Consider the following 19130-nt stretch of genomic DNA (forward strand, 5'->3'; position numbering starts at 1 on the left):
GCCTTAACCCTTTCATGACTGGAACTCCTGCCTTGGGGAATAACTGTCTGCTCATTAGTGGTTGTCTCAATCACCCACCATAACTAGGATCAGCTTTATCCAGGCTTCATTTCATTCCCAGAATTCCTGACAACTAGGCCCTTCATCCCCTACCCCCCCAGCCCAGTCCACTTTCAGTTCTGGAACCATAATCAAGTCAATTCTGTAACTGTTTTCAGAAAGGGTGCATCATTCTACACTGCTAAGGCTTCACTCAGCAGCCTCTTAACTTTACGAACCAAAATATCCCCTCCTCCACACCTCTAGCCTATATGCCTTGTATTCTCATCTCCCCATATTAGAATGTAAGTTTCCTGGGGGCAGGGGTTGTCTATATATCACACAAACAAGTTTTTGAAGATTTTTGTATACTTTAACATGCGATATAATATGCCACACAACATGATACATGATGTGACACATGACATGATGTATTGATGTATGTGATACGGCATGCTGCATGCTATTCAACAGAATTATGACCACATGCAGCAACATGTGATTACACTGTGAAATATAATGCCATATGGCATGACATGAGATAGTCCACCTGAGCAAACAAAATATATATGAATAATAGGATCAAAGGAAAGGGTATTAGAAAAAGCACTGGGCAGAGAATCAGAGTAATATGATGCAATATAAATAACATAATAATATAAAATGACATATGATATGGTATGTGATTGAGCATGTGACATGACTGTGATGACATGACAGCATGTGGCACATGACATGATACATGTAGTATGGCATTACACATGGTGGCATATTACATGTGATGACACGTGGCAGACAGAAACAGGACATTACTTGGCATAGGTATCCCACAGCATGACATGTGACAACACATGATATAACATGTGATGGCACTATGGCCTAGCACTAACATGCAGCTACACGTGACATGATATACGACATGTGATGTGCAACATGATGCGTGATGGCATGTACCATGACATGATAATGTGATGCAATATAAATACTATATTAATATAACATGACATGATATGATGTTGGATACTGGAATATAAAAAAGAATCTGGTATTTCATTATTATAGGAACCATCCTGGTTTTACATGATTGCATATGTATAACCTATATCTGATTATTTACCATCTCAGGGGTGGGTAGGGGAGGGAGAGAGGGACAGAATTTGGAACTCAAAACTTAAAAAAATGTTAAAAATTGTTTTAACATGTAACTGGGGAAAACACATTTTCACAAAATGTATTTATTATTTTGTTCTGAAATAATAACAATAAATCCATTACATGTTAACATAGATAATATATCTTAAATGAAAAATAACCACATATTTCAAAACAAAAACATTTCACTAAGGAGAGTAGTATTGTTTTACATATTTTTGCAAATCTCTTTGGTGTCTGGTTTAATTGAAGACAGATGAATTCTTATGTATGCTTCTGTTCTCAGTCTGTTGGAATATGTTGTTTTGGTTGAAGAAAATGAAGGAGATCCAGCTTCATGGAAATATATAATTGGAGAAGGGAAAAGTATTTTAACATCTTAATTCTATTATGCAAATAACTGTTATCTTTTGGATACACTGAAAGGGTCTTGGGGATATGAAGAGGTCTGAGGAAGACGCTTTGAGAATGGCTGATCAATAAATCAGTAGTAGTGGTTGAGCATAAACTCAGATTTTTCCCCCCCAGGAGGTCTGATTTGAAAGGAAACCCAGAGGGGAAGAGCCAAGAGAGTGGCCAGGGAGAAGCTAGGAGGTGCAGTAGACAGAGGGCCTGGAATAAGGAAGACTCATCCTCCTGAGTTTAGATCTGACCTCTGACACTTACTAGCTGGGTGACCCTGGGCAAATCACTTAACCCTGTTTACTTCAGTTTCCTCATCTGTAAAATGAGCTTGAAAAAGAAATGGCAGCATCTTTGCCAAGAAAACCCCAAATGGAACCACGAAGAGTCAGACACGATTAAAATGACTGAACAGCAATACCAGTTAAAGAGAAGGAATAGTTACGCTTACAAAAAGAGTGTGTGTGTAACAGAGTAACTAACATCTATCTGCTTATTCACCAGTTCAGCCCAGCATTCCAGTCATGCTAACAATCTGAAAAGTGGCTTTGTGGACATGCCTAGAACACCTGTATTTACCCCACTCCAGGAATTTTCAATGTTGGCACATCTTTTGCCTCAGTACCCCCATAAAGAGGTCCTGAATGAGCCTTGGCAGGAGTGTCAGTCCTAGCACCCCCTGACTGCTAGATGCACCCATATGGAATGTAAGAAACCACTTTTCAGATTTACTTAGAATTCATCTGCCTGGAATGCTCCTAGATCACACTATACTCTCCGGACCCTACTGCTTCATTTTGTTTACTACTGTCCATTGTTTACCATGTAGGATAAATGAAAAGGAAGTGGAAAACAATCATTTAGGGACAATCAATATTTACTAAGTGTGAACTATGTGCCAGATAATTTTGGGGTACCTTAAAAGTACCAGTACACAATACACAGCAAGAAAGAGCTCGCAGGGCCAAGAAGAAGGCTACTTTTTGATTTTCCAGATTAAAAAGAACATTTTTCTCTAAAATGATGTCATGATTCTGACCCTCCAGTAATAAATGATGAAAAGCTATTAAAACATTGGTGTTGTTAAAACTACTGTTACTGCTATGAGAAAGTGCCTTCTTTCTACTGTTATGTGTCAATATACTGAAATAAACCTATGATGATGTGAGCCTAGAATGCATGACGACAGAAACAATAAAATTACTCTTCCAATGGACTGACATCTAGCTAAAGCATTAATTGAAAGCCTAGTTGTCAGGGACAGCTGCACTGAAGACACAAAAAGGAATAAATCCCCTGTCCTGAAGTGGTGTGCAATGCAGTTAGAGAATAAAGTTATGTGTGGATGTAATTTTTGTAAATTGAATATTATTCGAAATGCAGGCAGCTTGCTGCTTATAAAAATCTTATAGTGAATCCTTTTGCAAACTGAAGAATACTACTAGAAAGCAAAAGATTGTAACCCCTGCTCCCTCCTCAATATTAAAAAAATTCACATTAGGAAGCTTAGAGTGCAATATAGCCTATTTTACATTTCTCATGAGACAAGCTGCCTGTTTCACAGAGAATGAGTGACAGGGCTAGCAAAGGGATCTAGGTCTCTTGAGTCATCTCAATCTAGTACTCTAGCCACAGGATGGCATTTAATTCTCCTAATAAGCTCATTTAAATGCAAAGGAATGTTTTTGTTCAATAGTTTTGCCAAGACATAATTTTGTTCTCCGTCCCTCTCTGTCTGTCTGTCTGTCAGATGTTTTACCTTTCACTTCCACATCCCTCCCCTTACTTCTTTATTTCTTCCTTTTCCTTCTCCTCACTCTTCCTCTCTCTCCTTATATCCCTGCCTCTTATCTCCCTTTCCCATCTCTTCTCTCCTTTCTCCTTTCTTCCCTCTCTTCCCCATCTCTCCTTTCTCTCTTCCCTCTTTTTTCTCTTTAATCCTCTCCCTTCTCCCCATCCTCCTTTCCTTTAGTCTCTCCCCTCTCATTTCCTCTTTCCTCTTCTTTCCTTTCCCTTTCTCTCTTCTCCCTTGTCTTCTACTCTACCTTCCTTTTCCCTTTCTAGTGACCAGCTGCCTGACACAACCTATGGCCTAGCACTAACATGCAGCTACACGTGACATGATATACAACGACATGTGATGTGCAGCATGATGCGTGATGGCATGTACCAGGACATGATAATGTGATGCAATATAAATACTATATTAATATAACATGACATGATATGACATGATATGATGTTGGATACTGGAATATAAAAAAGAATCTGGTATTTCATTATTATAGGAACCATCCTGGTACAGAAATACCACCACCATCATAAGTTATAACCAGTCTATGAGTTAAGTCTGTTAGTAACAGGAAGATGCATGAGGCATCAAAATAAAGCAAAATTACCAAGATTACACAGCTTATTAAATAGCAGAGTCTAAATTAGGATCAGATCCTTAGACTCTAAATCTATCACGAAGACACTGCCCTTGGCCTCAAGAAACTTACATTCTAGTAGGCAGATGAGGCTAACACAAATAACTATAGTAAACAATATGAACAAAATGCTCTAGAGGTGTAAAACTAAATGCTTTGTGGGGTCTGAAAGCATCTTACCACTAACATGAGATATCAACAAAAACTTTCTTGTAACAGAAGAACTGGAGTTGGGTTTGAAGGACAGGTAAAGAATTTAGCAGGTAAAGCTGGGCAGGAAAGAAATAATAAACATGACGTTTAAGGAAGATTGTACAAAGAGTTTAATGCAGGATTGTTTGGGATAAAAATCACAGGCCAAAAGAATAGCAAGAAGCTGCAGACTTCCAGTCATGAACTTCCAGGCCTAACGAGGGGCAGAAGAAATGTAAAGACAAAGGTAGAGAGAGATGGACAAATCTGAGGAACATGATGGTGGAAGACTCACCAGGACTTGGTGACTGGCTGAAATAAGAGATAAATCTATGTGTATGTTTGGTATGTATGTATGTATGTGTAGTATGTTTGTATGTTTATGAGTATCCCCAGTGATTAGCAGTGTCTAAGTATTTGGCATACAGTAAGTCCTTAATAAATGCTTTTCCATTCATTCATTCATTAATCCCACGAGGCAATATTATTATCCCCATTTTGCAGATTTAGAAACTGAGGCTCAAAAAAGATTATGTAATTTGTTCTTGGTAGGATTTGCCTTCATTCCTCTTTCTACTATACTATGCTACTTCTTTCTCATACTACTCTCTTTTCCTATGAAATTACATTACAGTTACTTGTGTTAATGGCTTGATTTCTATACTAAATTATAAGGTTCTTTGCCAGCAGGGATTGTTTCATTTTCTTTCACTTTCACATCCATAGCACCTAATATAGTTTTTGTTGAAGTAAAGTGTATTTAAGATATAGTTCATGTACTGTATACATTATAGTTCCTTTTACTAAATAGACCTTGGTGAATTTCTACAACCTGTGACATATAAAGTTTGACAGACATAGTTTCTGGGTAATTAACCATTTTATTAGTCATGCTAATGATAATTAATAAAAGGGGTCAGTGACACTCTCAAATGGCAAAGACTTGTCATGGAACCCACTGGACCACATATGCCCTTGGAAGAGTAGGTTCTCCTGAGGGTGGTAATCAACTCTGACTGGTTAACAAGTAATGTGAGAATGAATATTATAATTAGATGGGCTTATTCTAATGAGATCTGGGAGCCACATGACTCTGATCACTCAGTCCTGATCAAAGAGATTTATCTATATCAATATTACCCCCTCTAGGGTAATCTAGACAAAAGGGAGAATCCACTTTTTCCCCAGACCTGTCTGGGTAAAACTCAGTGGGCTAGAATCCATCAATTCACCTAAACTTCTTTACCTTTTGAACAGATCTGAGCTTTCCTTCTCTTTCATTATCAGCCCTGCACTTCAAAGTAACCTGCCTAAATCTACAGGGGCTGATTTCTGAAAGAAGAAACAGAAAAGGGGAAAAACATTAGCCTAATTCAATAATTGGTTATTAATAAGAGAGAAATAATCATTTCTCTCAAACCTAATTTTCAACACTTTAAACATAGTCTATGGCTTATAATTTGTTAGTGAGAATGATGTCAGTTAACTTCTAGAATAAGATATGATGCTACCCAAGTAGCAAAACAATTAATGAATATAAGGTCACTATTCTCAACCACCACATACCTTTTCTGTGAAAGTAAAATCAGCTTAAATAAGAGTATGATGACAATGGGAATGAAATGCTTATGTATGAGTAACAACAGTTAACATTTTTCCAAGTTATCAGTTTGTGCTCTGAATGGTACAGATAAATGAAAATTAATCATTAAAAAGATAAACCAGTAAAATGTATCCTTCTGAGTTCTCAGTTTATTTGAGAATAATGCTTACTTGAATATGAGGTCATCCACATCAGTCAGTGTAGCACCTATGCTTTTCAACAGCAAATTGACAGAATGAAGTGCAATCATTTCCTCTTTTTCTTTGTCTGATTCTTCACCACCAGAACCCAAAGAAAGGCTTAAATGTAACTAAAAGAAAATGATATTTAATCATGGTATCCAAAAAAACCTATTAGATTCCTCATATGAAACAACTTATACATATAACCACCTTGTATTTCTTTCAAAGAAAAATTTGCTCCATAGTACACCAACAAGAATTATTAATCTACAAATTGCTTAGTAATTCACTTGAAACATAAAACTTCAAACTGATTTATCTAAAAACTGTTGAGAGTTCTAATATTTTACTAATACATGTATTTTTTCATTATAAGGTGGCTAAGAATATAAGACAAACAAATATTAAATTAACTAAAATAACATGGTGAATCAGCTACAAAGTCACCCATGTCTGGCTAATGCTTCATTTTTACCCAATTAATTAGACATCTATTTGTTGTAATGTACACTGTTGAATACACTGGCAATCCCCTTTTTAGAAAAATTGGGCATGTGTTCAACTCTGATGATGCCTCCTCTGCTCTCTATGACTTCTCAAAAAATTATTAATACAATTATATTATCAAAATTGAATTACTGATACAATAAAAGCAGCTAGGTGGCACAGTGAATGGAATATTTGACCCAAGTTCAAATATGGCCTCAGATGTTTACTAGCTATGTGACCTTGGGTGAGTTATTTCACCTCCGTCTGCCTCAATTTTCTGACCTGTAAAATGGGGATGATAATAATAGCACCTACCTCTCAGTTGTGGTGAGGATAAAATGAGATAATCTGTGTAAGTAGTTTCACAAACTTTTAAGCACCTTATAAATCCTAGCTATTATTGTTGTTATTATTAGTAATAATGGACACTTTGATAGATAGGTCATAAACAGTCCATACCACTGATTTTTTTTCTATTTTTTTAAAGATGATCAGATCTCTGTTCAATATAGTGAAAGAGTCCCAAATTCTGCATGGTTCCTTTTAATGAATTTGGAATGTCTCCACACATATATATCTTAAGAAAATTACAATCAAGTTTTTGATCAAAATCTAAATATCCATTCACTCATTTAGCATTTATTGAGCAACCACTACAGGTTATGCTAGATGCTACTACCGTGGGAAAATAAGATATACCCAAGTAAGTAAATACAACATATATAAAGAGGAAATAACAAACTAATTTCCCCAAGGTTGGAGAGAGGTACACATCATTTAGGGGGCAGAAGGAGAGGATCAGGAAAGGTCTTAAATATGCCATCAAATCTATGGAATCTATGAGGCAGAAATAAAAAAGGAAAAACATTTGAAGGATAGGGAACAGTCTATGCAAAGTTATAAAGTCAGGAGATGGAAATAATCTGTTCATATGAAGCAGTATATATACATACATATATATATATATATCTATATATGTATATATATATAGATTATATAGATATAGATATAGATATAGATATAGATATAGATATAGATATAGATATAGATATAGATATACATTTGGGATATAACCTCAAATGTCTTCTTAATGACATAAAAATAAAAAAGTAAGAAATTCCTAACGGACTTTCAATCTCTGTTTTATAGTTCAAAGCATTTAAAGTCTTTTCACAGTGTGTTAGCATAAATATTTTTGGGTACATTATGGCATGTTATCAAATGGTATGGCAGTAAAAATTATAAAAGAAGCCCAAACCAGGAAATGTTCAGGTCAATTTCTTGTCAATAATCTTTATTCAACTTTATACCTAATTTTTAGGTCATCTTAAAAAAATTCTACAAATCCTGTGATAACACATTGGTACCAAATTATAACTATTGAGATGTTACTAATTGCTACTTCAATAATTCAGTATTATTGAAAGTAAATGCTGGGTGGGAAAGAGTTTGTGAACACACACACACACACACACACACACACACACACAGATGACCATAAAAGATAAAATGGACATTTATACAAATAGAAGAGCTTTTGCACAAATAGAAACAATGCAGTTACAATCAGATGGGAATCAGCTGACTGGAAAAGCATCTTTTCAGCCTACTTAGAGAAATATATCTTATGATTACCTACTCTGACACTGTAAACTCATGTTTACATGAGTAAACATGTAGTAGGCTAGAGGAATAATAGATTATCCTTTAAAAAAAGTGTTAAGATCCTGCATTTAGTCAGCGAGTATATAGCTCCATACCAACTGGTTTGGCCATTTTAATTTAGCTGGTCATGTCTGAAAATGTGTATGTCTTGTCCATTATCTTTAGTCCATCACCTGTTAGTCAGGAAATTAGAGGCATGCTTCATCATTAATTTTCTGAATCATAACTGGTCACTGCACTGATCAGAATTCTTAAGTCAAAACTTGTTTCCCTGTACATTATAGTGGTCATTGCGTTCTCCTAGTTCTTAACACCTGACTACATCAATTGATGCAAGTCTTAGAGGGTTTTTTGCAACCATTCCTTTTGTCATTTATTACATCACAATAATATTCTATTAGTAATCTACATACAAATTTATATGCCATAATTTATTGAACTATTCCCCAATTAATAGGTACCTACTGTGTTTCCATTTCTTTGCTTCAACAAAATGAAAAGGAGAAAAGCAAGGGGGAGCACAAGTTCAAATTTAGGGAAATTAAAAGGATCCCATTTTCCTTTCACTGCGCTCTAACAAAGTTTTTGAGAGGGAAAAACATAGCAACAGTATATAATACCAACTTCAGCATTTTCACATAATAATGAGACTTTCTGTTTACTTAGGCACTGTTGATCCATTAAATGTTGGTTGACACTACCATGCTTAATTAGGAATAGTTTATGTCAGAGAGTTCTTTAACTAGTCAATGAACTAAAGTGGGTTGTTAATTTAGAACTGAAGAACATACACTAGTAGTTTCTTTGTGGGACACTGGATCATGTCCATATTAAACACACTATTACATATTTTCCTTTATCAGACAAACCCACTCTAAGTCCTTGAAATAAAATCTCCACCTAATACATTTTTCCCAAATTTCAAAATGAATACTTGTTATCTAATAATTTGCTTCCCACATTCCCAAAATAGTTATAGCATACCTTAATGGGAGAAATATGGAAATGTTCAAAGAAACTGAGACTTGATATGTCTGTCATGGATGTTTCCATTAATTCAGTGTTCAGAGCATCAATATCTTGCTGGATTAATTTAGTCTAGAAGAAATGAAATCATTAACAGAAATTCTTAATTATATTTTCTTTTTTAAAAAATCCATTCAATAAAAACATATATTTTTAATTACTTAACACTCCATGTTTTTCTAAGAGACAAAAGCGAAACTCAATGAGACTCTCAATGAAAAAGTATGATTTACCCTTCTCCTTTCAGCTTCAGGGTCAGTGGCTGGTGTGAAGAACGCAAGAATTGCACCTAAGAATCCTTGGTCAATTTTTAAAGCCATTTCTTGGATGAGAACCATAAAATACCTAGAAAAAATAATAGATATTAAAGGTAAATAATAACTTTTCCTATATACACAATAATTGTACTACCATATTTTCAGCAATAATTAAAGAGAATGACTAGAACCACAAACTAACACTACTGGATCATAACAAGCTTTACTCCATTCCCTCATTTGATTTTCACAACAGTCCTGTAAGGCAGGTACTAGTTACATCTCTAGATGTAGATCTCATCTCTACCCGAAGAAAATGAAACCTCAATAAGGAAGGTGACTTATCAGTCCTAGGTCAATGATTTCTTGTTTCTGGCCAAAGGCCACAGCAAAAGGCTGCTACTTCATCCACTAAAGGCTATTTTATTAGAAGGTTAATGGGGTCCATGCGCATGTGGAATGATCCATTAGAAAACTATCATTAGTACTACAGTTTAAATACTTACACCATTACTCAATTCATTATAAAAATCAGACCTAGATGGCTGACAACTCATTTCTCACTAAGAATACAAATATAAACAAAAATAAAGACAGCTCTCGTCCTTAAGGAATTTACATTCTAATAAAGGAAGACAACATATAAAAAGAGAGGTGAGTAGAGAGAAGATACCCACATGACAGTAAAGTCCAAGGAATGATGAAGGAAGCATAAAGGGTCTGGGCCCTTGCTCACAAGGAAGAGGAAACGAGAGATGGCCAGCTTTTGGGAGTATTAGGTTAAAGCCCTGCCTCTGGCATAGAGTAGCTCTATGAACATGGAAAAGTCAATGCACCTTTCAGTGCTCAAAGCAACACTCTAAAATTATAAAGTACAGACAAGGTGCCAGTCTGTTTCACTATAGAGTTTCCACACTCCAAGTTTCGTGTATCAATGAAAGCAGAGGTCCAAAACAAAAAATCATCATCATCATCATCATCATCATCATAAAGTAGATTATCACACTCAAACAGGAAAAAAAAGACTTTATATTACAAATCAGTTCCTCAAGAAGTTTATCTTGACTTTATCAGAATATCAATAGCAATACAAGTGGAGACATATGCTAAAACTTCCTGACTTTACTTACTTGAATTGCAGTACTTTACTATACTCATTAAATCTTGTGATGATGCTAATATCAATAAATGGCCGGGGCTCTGAAAGGTAAAAAAGAGAAAATAATTGGTCTCTATACAAAAAAGTTAATATTTATTACCTTGGATAAACAGATATGCTTCAGATTAACTTTTACTTTTTCTCTACCTGAATCCAAAGCAATGGACTTTGGAGGGGCTACAGGATGAAATGCAACTGGGAACATTGAACCTGGTAACTGGTTATCAACCTAAAAGAAAAGGAAAGACAAAGAGGATTCAAATTTTAAAAATCCTTAAGGAATTTTCTGCTTTCATTTTATCTTAATAATTTTTTTATTCTTATTTTCTACTTTTATAATACCTTTATTTTCCAATATAATCTTTTTTCTCTCTCCCCTAACTAGAGAAACATCCCACATAATAACAAAGGAAGAGGAGGCAAAAAAATGAAGTTCTGGAAAATCAACCAATTCTGAAAGATATGTAATTCACTACACCCATATTTACCCACAGAGGTGCATTTTCTCATACCCTACTGAGGGGTAAGCTTGGTAATTATAATTATAGTATTTCAATTTTTTTCTTTCTTTTTACATTATTCTTATCATTGTGTATCCTGTTTCCAAGTTCCGTTTATTTATATACCATATCTGATCATATATCATTCTTCTACATATTCTTTATATTTAATCTTTTATAATGCAGCAATATTAACTGACATTTCTGTACCAAAATTTGTTTAGCTATTTCCCAATCAATGGGCATTTTCTTTTTTCCATTTCTTTGCTAACATGAAAAGCGCTACTACAAATATTTTGCTGTATATGAAACAGTTTAATTCTTGAGTTCAAGATACACTAAAATGAAGACATTGTTTTAAAACAAGTCACAAATTATACCATCCTAAAGTTTATACATTCATACTGTGACACTGTGACAAATACAAAGTAACATAGATGTGATACCTAAGTTAATAACTTGAGCAAAAGAGAGATTACAAAAAGGACACAGAAAAAATATATGCCACTACACAAGCAATGTCAGGATTCACACACAAAGGCATTAATACAAATCTTTGTAGCTATATACCACATGGCCATTCTAACAGTAATTAATTTATTGTGTTACACTAGAAATTGCATGTCACATTAAACAAGGAGCATCAAGGAAAAAACTGACTTACATCCAGAGAAAATAATGAAAATCTCTCATTATAAGTTAAAAACAAATGGACAGTGGAAACTCAACTTATTCAACCTAGGAAAAAGTCATAAACTGTACACATAACTAAGGATTTCCCTGAGAAAAGGGTAGTGAGTCATAAGAATGCTGCCTCTCTGTCTGGGAATACTTTCACATGTCAAAGAGTTGCCATTGTTTTTAAAATAAAGTGCTAAAAAAAAAACAGGACTTAAACAGAGTGTGTTTTCAAAAAGTCTGATCCCTTCTTATAAGTGATTAAGAAAATATTAAAATGTCTTATTCTAAAATCATTTACTAGAGATTTCAAACTCAACATATTTTATATTATCACATAAAACATATTCTTTCTGGCAAACTGGAAAGTCTGGCCAAAATGAAGAATTCCAGTTCTTCTGCATTAATATGTATCAGTCAGGAGGTAAATAGATAAAATACATTTCTATACCTACTAGAAAGAGTTCTCTAACAACATTGAAAAACTTGAAAAAATGTAGACACACAATCATACAAGTTAAAATTTATAATCTCATCCTTAAAATTTGACTAACGACTTTGAAACTGAAAATAAAAAAATATTACCTGAATCCAGTACAACTGAGCCCGTAGACTTCTTTGGTGAGGAGACTGCTTAAATTCCACATGGATACCTGATAAGAAGTCTCGCTTAATACTACACCGGATTGGGACTCGCATTTCCATTGGGGATTTACTAAAATTAACCTAAAATGGAAAAAAGTTTATCAATATCTGAATGATATTTTTGAGCTACAAGTACTGGATTTACATAAAATCTCCTATAGTAAGGGCAAAAGCACCATTTAAGGAACATACAGCACCATTATAACATAGGATACTTAGTATTTTTTTTAATCAATGGGAAAAATATAAACATATATGTATATACATACATACACATATATAGCCCTTATCTCATCAAAACTGTGGTAATCATTTAAAATGTTTTTTTAAAATATTTTTGTTGTTATTGCTCTCCATCCATGTTGACCTTAAGGTCAAAGACTTGATTTTTTAAAAGTATGGTATTTTTCTATTAAACACAAGGGAGAGACAACTGGCAGCCTATTCACTTAAGGAAAGCACTTAAACACAGCAACAAGCTATATCAAGAGAAACCAATTCTCCTGATGTTCAAATCTTATATACACTTTATTTTTACTGTTTCTATTGAATTAACCATACAGGTATTTATTCAATTTTCCAACTAGTTAAAAAAAATTAGTTCAACCAACACTAAGTACCTGGGGCAGCTAGGTGGCACAATGGATAGAATGCCATACCTGGAGTCAGGAAGACTTATCTCCCTAAGTTCAAATCTAGCCTCAGACACTTACTAGATGTGTGACCCTGGGCAAGTTATTTAATCTTGTCTGCCTCAGTTTCCTATCTGTAAAATGAGCTGGAGAAGGAAATGGCAAACCTCTCCAGTATCTTTGCCAAGAAAACCTCAAAGAGGGTCATGAAGAATCAGATAGGACTGAAATGAATAAACAACAACAATTAAGTTCTACTATATATAGAACAGTTTCATGTTGAGAATAAAAAAAATTTAGTGTATCTCCTCAAGGAGCTAATAATCAGTCTTACAAGAGAGGAGTGAGCGCATATACAATTAAGTATATTTAAAAGCACAATGTCATAAGCACAAATTAGGGAGCCAAACAAAAGGTTTTGACAAGGCTGAGGAAGTAGAAATTGGACCTTTAGGAAAACATGAAAACAGAGAATTATCTGAAAAAATACAAGAATTGAAAACTTAGGTATAGATGAGTATGTCAAAAGAGAGAGCAGAGAGAGGGAAGAGGTACCTTGACTGAGCTTTGGCAAAAGCTCTAGAAGGGCTAAAATTTGCTTGCCTGACCTGAATTCTTACTTTCAGTTACAGCAGAAACCGAAACTTCAATCTAGGAATAAGTCAAAAACTGTGTTCATGTAGTTAAGGATTTCTCTAATCAAATGGCAATAGATCATGTAAACACTACTTCTCTACGTCACAACACTTTTCATGTACCAAAGAGTCTTTCTGACTCCAGGCCCAGCACTCTATCCACTGAGCCACCTGGCTGCCTCCGAATAAAAGGGGCTAAGTGGAACAGTGGATAGAGTACCAGTCCTAGAATCAGGAAGACTCAAATATGAGTTCAAATATGGCCTCAGATACTTACTAGCTGTGTGACCCAGTGTGACACTTAACCATGTTGGCCTCAGTTTCCTCACCTATGAAATGGGATGGAGAAGGAAATAGCAAACCACTCCAGTATCTTTGCCAAGAAAACCCCAAATGGGATCACAAAGAATCAGACACACCTGAAAAAGGACTAACCAACAACAATACTAAATAATGTTGGATGGCTAATGAGCGTGTGTTTGTGTCTTTTATCCTATATAACAAAGCTGTATCTGATCTATCCATTAGAAACTGAGACTAAGAGGTGAAGGTGAGGAGACAGTACATTTCAGCATAGAATACAACCCTTGCAAAGGTACAGAATCAGAAAATGGAATGCCATGTGCAAGATATAGGAAGAAAGTCAGTTTGGCCAGAATATAGTGTGTATAAAAAGGAGTGATGATGGAAAGGTATGTTGGAATTAGCTCATGAAGGATCTTAAATGCCAAACTTTTGTACTTGATAGTAGAGGCATTTAGGAACCACTAGAGCTCAATGAATAGGGAAATAACCTGGTCAGACTTGTGCTTTAGGAATATCTTTATAGCAGCCATGATAGATTGGACAAGGGAGAAATCTGAGGCAAGGAGACAAATTAGGAAGCTATTACAGTAGCCCAGGAAGAGGTGATAAAGGCCTAAACTCTCACCTGTGGCTCCAAGAAGCTGTAGTATATACAGTGACCACACCCTGGTAAATCGTCTCAGCAAATGGAATAAACCAGGTTAAGAGTAACTGATAAGCCTCAAACCCATCCATGAGTTTGGAGTATTTCTACAAGCATGTGAAGACTTTTCCTGGCAGAATAGGTAGATGAGAAGAATTTGTTCCAACAGCCATGAAAGCAGCTGAAACAGGTGCTGTGAGGTGCTTAGAGCTTGGTCAGGCACCAAAGATGCCATGGTCACCTTAACTTTTGTCCCGTTACTTGACTTCTATGACCCAGGAAGAGAGAGTGAGGCTGATGACTCTGTGCAACTCTGCCTCATTTTAATCCAGTTCTTACACAAGTCAAGACATCACCTTGTGATGTCATTTGTCCCTCTTCAAAGATTAAGGATTAATAACAATAGTTCAGATGAGCCACTGCTTTTACTTTAGTTGACACATGTAGCACTTAAGTATACCACAACTAATTTCAATTTCTAGAATCACACGCTTTTCAATTCAGAAAGGATTTTAAGTCATTTTGTACAAGCCCCTCATTTTACAGTTGAAGAAACTGACTACCAGTTGTCAGGTGACTTGCCCAAAATAGTTAAATGGCAGGGCCAATATCTGGACTCAAGTCTTTTGATGTCAGATTAAGTGCTCTCTCTTATTGTGCCATTAAAATCTTCTTAAAAATTCTTGAAAATCTCCCACGAAAACATAACATAAAAGAACACTGTAACAGCTAAAATAACTTAAAAGGAAAAAAAAATACAGTATTTGTAAATTTTTGAATGAAATTGTTTCATTGCACATATGTCAAGCATTGTAATTCATAATTATTTGAATCTTTCTTAGTGATATTTTGATTCTTATCAACCCTACTGAAAAATAGCATATGCATAATTTTGTTTGACATTAATATCACAAAATAAAATTAACTATACCTCAAGATTGCCATCTAGTTTAATCCATTCATGCTCATTTGACCGAAGATACTTCTGATAGGCCTGTTCCAAAATAATTATTTGCTTTTGACTGAAAGGTTTCCACTTCCGTTTTGGTTTCATCTCCCAAACAACACCAGAGCTAGAATAATTCAATAATAAAATTTACTTTAATAACATACATATCTAAATATGCTAAAAACATTTACACAAAATTTTCATCCATCTCTAGAATATTGTGATAGCAATTTATTCTCAAGAATATATACATTTCAGGGCAGCTACGTGGGACAGTGGATAGAGCACGGTCCCTGGAGTCAGGAGAACCTGAGTTCAAATCTGGCCTCAGAAACATAACACTTACTAGCAGCGTGACTCTGGCCAAGTCACTTAACCCCTACTGCCTCATCAAAAAAATAATAAAAAATTAAATTTAAAAAAATTTTTAAAAAGAATATATACATTTCAGAGATTTCAATAAATATTGAGATAAAGTACATTTTAACATAATTAACAATATTTTTCAAAGGATACAAAAAAACAAAAGTTCCTCTAAAACAGGGGTACTTAGACTTTTTAAGGTGTTATAGCAGTCTTATAAAGCCTATAGACATTTCTTAGAAAAATATTTTCAAATATGCATAGGGTATTTTAGGGAAACCTATTATACAGAAATATAGTTAACAAAATACTGAAAAAAATTTACAGATTGCAGCTTAAGAACTTCTGTACTAAAACATTTGCTAAATATTTAATACGGGATGCTGACTTGACACATAAGAAAAAATAAGTTTTTACTTATATAACTGGTAGGTATCTAAATATTTTGTATTACTTGTAGAGCTAACAAGGCTCTGAGACTACTTAGGGAACAACATTCAATGAAGACAGGATTTAAATGATATGATGAGAAAAAAATGATACAATGAACTAACAGTTTATTTTTCTTTATTTTAAGAATAAGGAAAGATGGTTACACAGAATATATGAAAATCAATTTTAAAAATATTGCCTTTCCATCCTGCCTATTTTCTTACATAAGATCAAAAGGTAATTCTTTACATAGAACTCACATTGGCAGTCATTTCAAACTGAGTTTCTACAAAAGTACTGAGCAGGGAAAAAAAAGGAGCTTTAAAAGTAAAATCTTTATTAAATTTATGGCATGAACAGGACTTTCACTTTTGTAAGGTCCAAACTCATGCAATTATATAAAGTATCTTAATATATCCAGTAAACACATCAGTATGGTTGATTATATCTTTATGTTTTTCAAATAGCAACTCATTCCTAAAATAGTTTACTGAATTCAAGAAGGTTTAAAAAATAAACAATACCATTTTTTTGGTGTGAGAGGGAACTTGACACAATGTAAAGTTGGGCTAAGAACTTGGAGGACTTGGGTTCAAGTAACACTCTAAGACATACTGCCATGTAACCCTGGTCACAGAACTGTGCCTCTTGGTGCTTTTAGTAACTCATGCTGTCTTGACTGGTACCAGGAGTCTCTTCACCTAGCAGTTCTCTATGCCATGAAATCTCAAGTTTAGTCCCTATGTCCCAATCCTTATTTTCTATGTGTAGCTACTGATTTAGAGATCTAAAAGAAGTAACTTATACCATCACTCACAAATCTCTCAAGGATTATAGGTTAAGGGATTTAAAATTCAGAAAAAATTGTCTCTAAACATAACTGTCAGATTATGTTAAATACTTCCAACTCAACAACTTTTAATAATTTTTTTCTTCCTTCCATACCTAGTTATCCCAATATAAGAGATTTCCTGCTTATTTTCATTGTTAACTAGTGAAAGTCCAAGACTATGAAGTGATACATTTATTTCTTGATCAGCCTGCTCCATTTCTTCTGCTTGACGTGCTTTGGAAACCAATGCAACATCATCAGTAAAAAGCAGTACTCTTTGGCGTCCATCCAGGAATGATACCCAGTGTATCTGAATATTTGCATCATATGGAAACTGTCCACACTCATCCTAAGATAACAGGAAAAAATTCATTGAAAAATATATGTATTTAATATATAATGACTAAAGTAATTGAGAAGCAACAATAATAACTGACATTAGTATAGTACTTTAATGTTTATTAAGCAACTTTATATGTATTACTTCATTAGATCATCACAACCATCCAGGGCAGTAAATATTATTATCCACATCTTGCAGATTAGCAAACAGTGGCTGAGAAGGTAAGTCACTTGACAATCACATAACTAGTTAATTTAAGAAGCAGGATTTGAACCTGATTATCTCTTGACCCCAAGTACTGCACTCTTTCCAATGTATAACAATTGTATCACTACAGAAAGTTTCCATTATCAATAATGGAATAAATTAAACAAAGCTACATTGCTTTTAAAAATTATACTAGTAGATTTCCTATAAAATACCACTCTATAGGAATAGCATTTTACTTATCAAAGTACTTTCATGTTCATCATCTCTTTTTTAGCCTCATAAAAACCAAGTGAAACTGAGGAGAAAAGGAATATTGTCTCCCCTTTACAGTGGAGGAAACTTTAACAAAGTCACCTAGGTACTTAGTAGTAAAAGCAGTAAAGTAGTAAAATGAGGAGCAGTAACTGATGTGGACAGCTCACAACAGCACCTATGACAAAGGATTTTGTACCTTGTTCTTACTGTGATATTTATAGACCTAAGGTAATGGTGGGAAATATGCTGAGAAATCAATATAAGAAACAATTTCAAAAATAACTTCATTCTAATCTATTATGGTTCATTTATATGACAGTGCAATCAATCAAAACCACCATATTTCTTTTAAGCATACTGCCATGTAAATGGTCTTTGATGATAAGCTTGACCTAATAACTTATTTAAAAACCTCCTACTGCTATGCATAGAAATTTTGTTTTAGTTTTTGTGTAAGTTTCAAAATAAAGTTTAAAACATAGTACTTTATTTGTTGAGTAGTATATAACAAGGAAATTAAGACACACAGGAGTCCACATATCAAATGTATTCAATTCTAGGTACATTTTAAGAAATACCTTAACAAACTAGAGTAAATGGCAGAAGAGGGAAATCATAATGGTAAGGGATATGAAACATAAGAAGGTAGAAATATTGAAGGAATTGGGATTTTTAGCCTGAGGGGAAGGGAATAAGCATTTATTAAGTGCCTACTACATGCCAGGTATTGTACTTAGTGCTTTACAAATATAACTTCATTTGATCCTTACATAACAATCCTGGGAAATAGGTACTATCATTATTCCCATTTTACAGAGGCAGAGGTAAGTGACTTGACCAGGTTCACAAAGCTAGTTAAGTGTCTAAGGCTAGATTTCAATTCAGGCCCTTCAGACTCTGGGCCTAGTACTTTATCCACTATAGCACCTACCTGCTTCTTGGCCATTAGAAGAAAAGAAATACTGGGAAGAGACATGATAACTCTCTTCAACTATCTGAAGGGCTGCTGTGTGTGACAGAAATTAACTACCGCTCCACAGGTCAGCATATGAGGTGGAAAAAAATATTTCAATAACAGATGTCTAGCAAAGGAATGGGCTACCTACCAAAGT

General features: G+C 34.5%; 1 protein-coding gene across 1 annotated transcript in view; it reads right to left on the reverse strand.

Annotated features, from left to right (window-relative positions):
• The window catches only part of VPS13C (vacuolar protein sorting 13 homolog C), a 173174-nt gene that overhangs the window by 25181 nt on the left and 128863 nt on the right, over positions 1–19130 (reverse strand). Inside the window, 8 exon segments of the mRNA XM_078151183.1 lie at positions 5988–6127; positions 9138–9251; positions 9413–9524; positions 10567–10636; positions 10743–10824; positions 12359–12499; positions 15566–15707; positions 17324–17559. Coding sequence (XP_078007309.1) covers positions 5988–6127; positions 9138–9251; positions 9413–9524; positions 10567–10636; positions 10743–10824; positions 12359–12499; positions 15566–15707; positions 17324–17559 — 1037 coding nt within the window.

This window comes from Phascolarctos cinereus, unplaced genomic scaffold (assembly GCF_003287225.1).
Source record: "Phascolarctos cinereus isolate Bilbo 61053 unplaced genomic scaffold, phaCin_HiC Scaffold_3;HRSCAF=262, whole genome shotgun sequence".
NCBI lineage: Eukaryota > Metazoa > Chordata > Mammalia > Diprotodontia > Phascolarctidae > Phascolarctos > Phascolarctos cinereus.